We start from the raw sequence: 9,378 nt of genomic DNA, 5'->3' as shown, positions 1-9,378 counted from the left end.
TGTAACCAAGAAATTTGGTATATCCTTTATCCAAGCACTCATGTCTTCTACATGTTGATATATTTTGCCAAGCATCGGATAACTTTGTTACCTCCCTTACCTAAATTTTGCACTACCCACCTAAATTGTCTAAGGCTATGCTTTGCTTCATCAAGAATGTGTCCCACTCTAGATAGATTTGGTTTGTTGGATGGATGCTTACACAATTGTTGGAGAATTACATCCCAAACACCAACATTCCCAATAAAGCTTATTCCTCAAGCTAATGTAATTGCTTTTTTTTTTTCTTTTTTTTGGGTCCGATTAATGAATGTTATAAGGCATTCAATAAAGAAGCATTTAATGCAACATACTACAATCACTTTTTGTGCTTTTAAAACACATACATGCATTGTCACTTTCTCTCAATCCCATAAAATATGAGGTTATTTTAGTATATTTAATACAACTTTAATGGGTACCATCTTCTTAATTGAAAAAAAAAAAAAGCATTTTATTCGTTCACTAGCATCGCATCATGTTGGAAGTGTGCAAACCATGCAATTCAGTACATCCATCATCCAATCACTCAAAAGTCAAAAGGGTCACATCTTCTATATGTGGAGTAGATATTACCCAAAATGTCGGCAAATTTATTGTCCCTCTCACCTACATGATGCACTTCTCGCCTCCTAAATTGTCTATGGTTGCTCCTTTGCTTCATCAAGAATGTCCCTTCGTAGATGTATTTTGTTCTTTGGACACGCACAGTTGTTAGAGAAATTGCCTTCTAGAATCACATCCCAAACAACATTCCTGACAAGTGACAAGTTATTATTGCTCCCGCTACTGGAATTGCTTCAATTTCCTCTGCATCATAAACCATCCTTTCTTACTTTGCTCAAAGCACCTATTATTAATTTATTAGCAATCCTTTTTCATCCCTTATAACCACACCCATACTAAATAGATATCACCACATATCTATTTTATATTATTCATCTTAAACTACTAAGTTCTTGTCATAACTAGCTAATAAGACAATGAGATCGTATCACATCAGGCATTGCTATTTGGAGAGTTCACAATGGCAAAGAGAAAACCTTCATCCCCTTTCTCATTCTCTCCGAAATCCAAAAAGAGGGTAAAAGATCCCTTTTTTCAATAACTTTTTAATATAAAATAGGAATGAACTAAATTTAGAACTAGCAATCTATAAGCTTCAAAAACCACTTAGTTTTTCTTGTCAAAAAAAAAAAAAAAAAAACCACTTTGTTTTAAGCAACTTTAGACTACCACCTTTCCAAAATTTAATCTTGAAATTATGTAGCTAATCAAGAGAGAATTGAGATGGTGTAAAACTTGTCATGATTAATTTTACACTTAGTCACAAATATATTGCTTAAGATTTCACAAATTAATGGAGTCCATTTTTGTATCAAGAATATATGCTGAGGTCACCTTAAAGGAGAACTAAGGACAAGGGCCACAAAAGACAGTTTAGGGACTAAAACATTGCTTAACCGTTAATTTGGTAATGAAATTTGTTCGCTTTGTCATGTTTAGCTCTGAACGTGAACTTCTTCTCCACACAAAACAAAACAAAACAAAACAAAACAAAAAACAAAAAAACAAAAAACAAAAAACAAAAACAAAAACAAATAAAAACTGTGAACAATTTTACAGTCAAAGTATGCACCAGCGCATCTACCACCAACAAATCAAAAAAAGGGTCAAGTTGAGTTTTTGCCAAAATTTGAAATTCGCAAAGAGAAAATTCCTGCAGCCTAGTCCATGAGAATGTAAATCATGCATCGGGCATATGGCATATGGCATATGCATTATCTCTCTTTTAGTCTGTGGATCCAACAGAAAATCATGTGATCCATATGTTGTAAAAGTAACGATGCATGTATATTATATCTATAATTATTGCTACTCCGCAGCTTTAAAGTTCAAACCACAACATGATGTTTAATCCAAACAAGCTCATCCAGTTGGTTTTGCCAATTCAATTGGCATGTATTCGATCTTTTAACTATGTTACTATTAATTAATGATCACGGTACTTTATGCTGAAAATTGATCAAGTAAAAAACACTAAATTAAACAAACTCAAAAGTGAAAAAAGAATCGAACAAGATAAACCCTCAACTGAACCATCAATATGTACAGCAAAAAATCATGAACTGTTTATTATAGATGATAAAACCTGCCATGAGCTCATTTTCGGTATCTCCACTTCTGCTGAATGCTGATACAGCTCCAACCCCCATTTTGAGTGAAAAAAATATAGCACATCACCCATAGATTCAGGCGTTCCAAGGACCTTGTCCCCTGGTTTCTCATGAACAAGGGAAGATATGTTGCAACCAACTATTGATATCCCAAGGTTTGTCTAGAGAAAATGAGGAGCTCATCATTCTGCACAAGCAATATCTTAACAAGTTGCAGGTTACTTCGGCGACGTGGCCAGTGGATAATTTCTCTTGCAAGAAAAACTCATTGTTCAAGATCTTCTGAATTACGTATAGTGATCAAATGTTCATCTTCAAAACTCTTCACTGAATCCCCACTAACATACCACGTTACAGTCCCTGCAGTTAATAGCAAAAGTACCATCATAAACTAAAGGCTTGATGAGGCAATAAAACCCCCACTTTGTAAACAATTATGAGTTCTTAGTCTATCTTTAAGATTGTACGGAGGACAGCTCTAGGAGCATTTCATTTAAAAAACAGGCACAACAGTTTTTTAAGGTATTAAGGATCCCAACAAATGTACCAGAAAAAAAGGTAACAACAAAAACTATTACAGAAAATCAGCACACCATCAGTTGCTCCATCCAGGATAAATTCTATGATTAAAACTGGTGTAAAAATTATCAAGATTAGGTAGGTAGATAATTGGCCACACTGTTAATGAGCCACAAAAGGAGATAGTCTGTTATATTATTCTACCTATAATAATAACATCTGCAGTTCTGAGATAACATTCATCACCCAGACAGGCATGGGGAACCTGTTAGGATTTACCATCAATGTACTGTTGTATTGATTTACTGTTCACACTATTGTTACTGTGTTAGTTACTGCTTGTGTTAGTTAACTATGGTTAATAGTGAGTCAATGTTTGGTTAAGTGAAGTAACTGTAACTGTTGTTAGTTAATGCTGAGTGGGTTAGTTAGTTGGTTATTGTTGTGAAGAGTGAGTTAGTGAGAGTGACAGAGCAATCTTGTATAAAGGCCAAGGCCATGACCAATGCAGTTCAAGCAAATTGTTCAACAGATTACCTATTCTTCCTATCTCATCTCTCTATCTCTCTATCTCCCTGTTCTGGAGACCTTGCTGTCCTCGAATACAGCTACAACAAGTTTTCCTTTCCTTTCATTAACCAATCAGGATCTAGCCCCAGTCCAAGACAGCAGCTTAATCCACAATTACCAGTTCCAAAGAAAGAGGACAAGTAGATGAGGGTACTGTCCCATTGTAGTCAAATAAGTATTTACCTATATATACCTTGAAGATTACCCATAACTCTAAAAAATAATTCAGTCCTGCTCCTTGACAAACAAGTACATTTAAGAAGGCACAACAGGACCCACCATTCACACAAACTATAGGTGCAGTCATACCCGAAAAATAAATTAAAAGGAAAAAGAAAAAAAAGATGAAAGCCCTCTTTCTAAACAACTCAGAATTACCACCAGGACCTTAGGTAGGATAAAAAGCTTGCAGTCCATAAGCAATAATTTGGTTTTCTGTAATCTCAAAAGGCCTCCTTGTGAGGAATCCACTCAATATGCTAATCCAACCACTATTTCCAATGAAGACCTGTATCTTTACTTGTAAAATACACGCTATGAATTTTCTACTATCCAGTTCAGTTTCTCTCTTTGGCAGGGTTTAATATCAGACCTTGTTGGGATCAAATGCAAGTTTCGTCAGAGTCAAAAAAATCAATTGGCATCAGTCCAAGGATGATATAGATTATGCAGAAATCAAGTTTCATTTCTGACATGCTCATGGTTTGTGCCAACACGTATGGTCTAATGCTTGTATACTTCTTGAAACTGTCAGTGCTTAAGTTTTACTAAATGATGTATAAAGGTTTGAGTTATTAACATTAAATGGAGTTCCTAGGAGATATTGAAAGGGTCACAAGAACATATCAACTATGATAGATTAGATCTGTATCAAATCAAAGGTAATAAAAGCATTTTTAGAATAATTAAGTTAAATTACCTAGAGCAGGACGTGGCTCCTGTTCTCTGGTTGCATGAAGTATGATTGTTCCTGAAAGCACAGTGATGAATCCACATATCTCAGAGGCAATGCTGCTGACAGTCTGACCTGACCAATCCTGCACAATATTCAAGAAGAAAAAAATTACAGCTCACCATTTATCAGTAATGTATGCAAATTATAAAAGCATCATGTAGCATCAGAAGCATATTTCAGGATATGTTTGAGATATCTACCTTGAACATTATGGCACTAGCAATGATAGTCAGAGTTGTGAACATTACATAATATACTGGAGAAACAATTGCTGCATCGAATGTGTCCAATGCCTGAAATGAATATGCCAGAAACATCAGCAAACATGAGAAACTGGCCCTTTCATTTGGCATGGTATTAAAAAAACTTCTACACAGACTTGGACTAAAAGAAAGCCTGAAAACCAACTTATATTGATGGAATAGCCATCTAAGTAGCATACACTATTTAGAAACTTAAAACTTAAGTTTCTATGAAGTGGCATCAATGTATTCAATATTTTGCATTAACAGAGGTATGATTTCACTGGAAAACCTTAAGGACGAGAGCAAACAGGTGCATACGCAGAATGCCTAATTGGAGCCAACTTACAGTCTTACGTGCCCAATTTACACTTGTGTGTATAAATTTGAAGGACTGAAAATTGACACAGATCATTAAGGCTCCAAACATATGACTCATGCCATTAAATTGACATTCAAATATAAATACAGTTGAAAATTATGAATGCTTGATCCAAGACTCCTGTGTTCAGTGACAACCTTATCCCCAATCTTTAGAGAGGCTAATTCCTGAACTCAAACCTGTGACACATTTGCTTGGATGAAGGGTGCTTGCTATCACACCAAGGTTGTCTGACCACTACATTCTAGCTTGAAGACTTTAATAAAAATAGGAGTAACATTCAAGCCCTCTCCAAGGGAAAGCAAGTAATCAACTTGGATTTGAAATATCTTATATTTAATTTTTCATATGCCAAATAATTATAGTATGCACAGTAGGTAGAGATTTGATTTCCTATCACGATATAAATCCAACCAGAGAATAGTACCACTGCCAACAATGATAACACCATACTCACCTTGTTCAGGTAATTTAATTGTGTAATGACGCAGATGAGCGCTACAGTGAAAAAAAACCAAGTCTGAGGATAAGCCATTTGACTTACTCCCTCCAATGTAAGCTTAATTGCAATTCCAATGGCCTTTATGCTTACAACCTGAATCAAAGTGCAGGAAGGTTTCAAAGATAAATGATTAGGATGGTATTAAATTATTAATACTACATTGTGAAATTTAAATGCCATAGGAACTTGATGACATAGTACAATATATAATAGATAACCGTTTGATAAAAAAAATTCAAAAATAAAAATAAAATTTTACCGTAAGTGAACCCATTAAAGAACAAATTCCCAAGTAGATTAGTATATTTGTCTGCCCACAGCGAGGTTCAAAGTCCAAAATAAAGGCCAGCACTATTGAAAGTGAAGCTACAACATATATTAGAAAGGCTGTTGAAAGAGAAACGGAAAGGAAAAACAATTAGTAATCTCAAGAATATAAACAGTCAATCACAAATAACATCGAAGATAGAGAAAAAAAAAGGGGGCGGGGGGTGGTTCTAAACTCTAGACAGTCACACATTTGTATATACCTGGTTGTGTCGCCAAGATCCAGATTTCTTGTACAGAACTTGGAGTGTGCTCCTGAGGTGCATGGATTACAATTATAACTGATCCCACAATGCAGGATACACATCCTACAACACCCATCTTCTGCAGGCGTTCCTTCAACAAGAAGTGAGCCAAAACAGCACTGCACACATATTTTAATCAAATATATAATGAAACAAACTTCAAACAGTTTCCCATATGAAATTACCACATATAAGAAAATCTCACATTGGCATTTACCTGATAATTATACTCAGTGCACCAAGTGGGGTTACTAGAACTGCTGGAGCATAGACATAAGCCACAAAGTTTGCAACCTCTCCAACGATCACTATATTGTCCAGAAATATTTAAGTATAAGATCAAAGCTATTATACAATTCTGCCTACCATTTCGAAGAGAGAGAGAGAGAGAGAGTAGGATCACTATTGCTATACTTACTTGTCACCATGCCTGCCCACCAAAGTGGCTCTAGCAAATAAGTATAACCTCCTACTCCTACATTAGTAAAGAAACAAAAGTCAGTTACAGGAAATAAAAGGCATACATAACCTCAATAAAATCTAGGATTGACAGCACATAACATAACAGCATTACAATAAGCTATTCAACAATACTAGCTTTCTATCTTTTAATAAGTGAAAATTTGTGTTTGATAATTAATTCAAAATTTTGCTATTGTCAAACATATTGAAACTAAACCTTAATGCCTTCCAAGTTTAATATCCTTTTCCTCAATTCATGAGAAGAATGGTAACTTCTGTTTAGCATTTAACCCATCATCTTGTATATTTCTAACATATTTTGAAATTTATATCTAAAAATTTTACTCTATCAAACAACTATAGTTTAGTCACTAACAGTTCCTTATTCATGACTCACTTGAATAGACAGGCAACTAGATTTTTGGTTTTTCATAACTGAGACATATCAGGATACAAACAATAAACAGGCAGCACAGGAAAACGTTTTTGGGGGTAAAATGTCGAAGAAACATGACAACTTCATAATTGCACGCAGTGAAAAAGACATTGACAACCTCATTTAGAAACAACAAAAACAAGAAAGTCAATAATGACAATTTAAAGAAAAGGGCATAGCTCCTATCCAATCCAGTGCTGAACTGGACACATGGTCCACATGCAAAAAAAGCAATGACATGAGTGGCCCCAGAAAACGTACAGCTTGCATTCATGTTCAACACTGGACAGATCAAGGACAATAATAGCAACAAGAAACTTCAAGCATTTCCCTCTCATTTTAACTCTCCTCCTCTTTATCTAAACTTTCCATGAATCAATCTCAACTGGGTATTACAAAACAGACTACCCCAATAGCAACTGGGGGCTAATAGTTCAAAACCCATTAGAAGCCACTCATTACTGCCTAACCAAAGCAACTGGCTCCAATTTTCTAAACACTCCAATAGCACTATCAGTGTGCTCAATACATATATTTCTTTTTTGAAACATTTTATGTACAAGGGGGGGATTTGAAACCTGGAAATAATTGTTAGAAACATGAGGAAATGCCATTTGACATTATAAAAAATTAAAAACAAACATTTTTTCTTAGTTAACAGCAATTTACTATTTAAAAAAGAAACCCCACCTCGAAATTCAACAACCTTCGCACTCTATATTTACACTCCGATGTGTCTAACAGTATTTCTCGGTAATTAAAATCCCAACACTACCAACTTCAATCAGTGAAAAAAAAAAAAACTGAATCTTTCTTTCCTATCAAATACAAAGATTCAAACTTCAAAAAGCAAAATCAAACTAAACCTCTATATCAAACACAAGCACACAATGCATCTAAAAACTAATACATTGAAATTCAATCCAAACTAAATTCACCGATTTCTCCGCCAAACAAACACTCCATAGCGATCCGATACAAACCAAAAAATTACCCAATTGAATAAACAAAAAGTAGAAAGAAAAAAATGACAAACCTGCACGAGTACCAGTGGAACCAGCTCGTTTAAGACCTTTCTTCTTCAAGATGAAGCTCGTCCCAATGAACACACTCGACGCCACCGCTAGTATCAGCCCCTTCGCATTGTCCGACATTCCCATCTCTCTCTCTCTCTCTCTCTCTCTCTCTCTCTCTAGGTCAGAGAATTATAAGTGAAAGAATCAAAGAATAGCTTCAACTTTCCCGCCAAAAAAAGAGAAGCCTCGGATACCCTTTACCTTAAAAACAAAGAAACAAACAAAAAAAAAAAGAGAATTTGTGTGTTTTTTTTTTTACTTTGAAGAGTTTCTTCTGACTTTTCAACCCGGCGACTCAGTAGAGAGAGTGTGACTCAACGAGTTCTGAGTTTCTGAAACCCAATCAAAGTAAATAGAAAAAATACATATATATTTAAATAAATAGCATTGCTTGTTTTATAGAGATTTTATAGTTTAAGAGAGAGATCTAAAAAAAGTCTTCTACTTCTTCACGAAGCGAAACACTCTCTCACAGTCTCACTCTGAACTCAAATCTCAAACTCAATCAACGCGTCGTATTGTTAGAAGCTTCCTCTGATTCCGTGTTTTAGCGGTTTGTTTTTCCCACTTTGCACCCGATCTCCCCGCCGCTGATTTGATGATTTAGCCACGTGGCAGGTTTCGTGTGGATTTTGATTTGTGCTGGAAGTGATACTACGAAAGCGTGTGTACTTTACTATACTAGTACTACTTTTTGGTATTTTGCTTATTATTGCTCATTATTACTTTTTTTTTTTTTTTTTTTTAAGTACAAAAGAAAAAAGAGTGCAAATTAGGTACCGTTTGACAGTGTAACTAAAGCAATAGTTTTTAATGTTTAAACAATATTACACTTATTTTTATACATTTTTTCATCTATATATATTTTTAAAAAATATAAATAATATTACTAGAATAACATTATCAAACACCCTCTTAGTAATTACAACTTGTCTAGTTCAGTTGAAATTTAAGTTGTCTGCTGTTTAAAATTTAACATTTTACTCATCTAAAGTTAACTCAATTAGATTTCCATAACCCATCTTTGTTAAAAACATGGCTAAATATGTAATTTTACTCTATTTTTATGTCTCTCTCCTCTAAAAATATAAAAAACATAAAAATACAAGATAAAAAATTTAAAAAAAAAAAAAGATAAAAAAGAATCCAGTGGAACACTTGCATAATGGGATTTCAAATCACAGATAGACAACTTAAATTTCGATCAAACCTCATATATGAAAAGTGTTACCACAAGTAGGCAATTTAAATTTCAACCAAACCACAAGTGAGTAAGGTGTAATTTGCCAAAAAATTATAAAAAAATATTTTGTTTTTGTAAATTTTGAGGTTAGTCTAGTCATGATGTGGTTCTAGGCCTCGAGGTCACTGTTGGCCCATATGATTGTTGCTGATTTTTTTATTTTTTGGAAAAGATTGCTGCTGATGTTGTGAAAAGACCAAAGT

The 9,378-nt window shown here is 34.5% G+C and overlaps 1 protein-coding gene across 1 annotated transcript; it reads right to left on the bottom strand.

Annotated features, from left to right (window-relative positions):
* Positions 1-1,976: 1,976 nt before the first annotated feature.
* Positions 1,977-8,407, bottom strand: LOC126706493 (probable magnesium transporter NIPA6). The gene is made up of 9 exons (XM_050405991.1): positions 7,893-8,407; positions 6,377-6,433; positions 6,176-6,266; positions 5,917-6,077; positions 5,646-5,773; positions 5,342-5,479; positions 4,461-4,553; positions 4,225-4,342; positions 1,977-2,576 (listed from the first exon to the last, which is right to left on the bottom strand). The coding sequence occupies exons 1-9, from the start codon at positions 8,014-8,016 to the stop codon at positions 2,482-2,484; spliced, it is 1,005 nt and encodes a 334-aa protein (XP_050261948.1). The 5' UTR covers positions 8,017-8,407; the 3' UTR covers positions 1,977-2,481.
* Between the last annotated feature and the right edge of the window lie 971 nt (positions 8,408-9,378).

Source organism: Quercus robur, chromosome 11 (assembly GCF_932294415.1).
Source record: "Quercus robur chromosome 11, dhQueRobu3.1, whole genome shotgun sequence".
Taxonomy (NCBI): domain Eukaryota; kingdom Viridiplantae; phylum Streptophyta; class Magnoliopsida; order Fagales; family Fagaceae; genus Quercus; species Quercus robur.
The sequence above is the reverse complement of the archived record's forward strand: the minus strand, read 5'-3'. Positions and strand labels throughout refer to the sequence as shown.

What these genes read in the sequence shown, in the direction of transcription:
- LOC126706493 (XM_050405991.1), bottom strand. Translation starts at nt 8,016, where the DNA reads ATGGGAATGTCGGACAATGCGAAGGGGCTGATACTAGCGGTGGCGTCG. An exon ending in GCACTGAGTATAATTATCAG is followed by an intron (nt 6,078 to 6,175) that starts GTAAATGCCAAT and finishes ATATGTGTGCAG; the next exon opens with TGCTGTTTTGGCTCACTTCT. An exon ending in CTAGTGCCATAATGTTCAAG is followed by an intron (nt 4,343 to 4,460) that starts GTAGATATCTCA and finishes AATATTGTGCAG; the next exon opens with GATTGGTCAGGTCAGACTGT.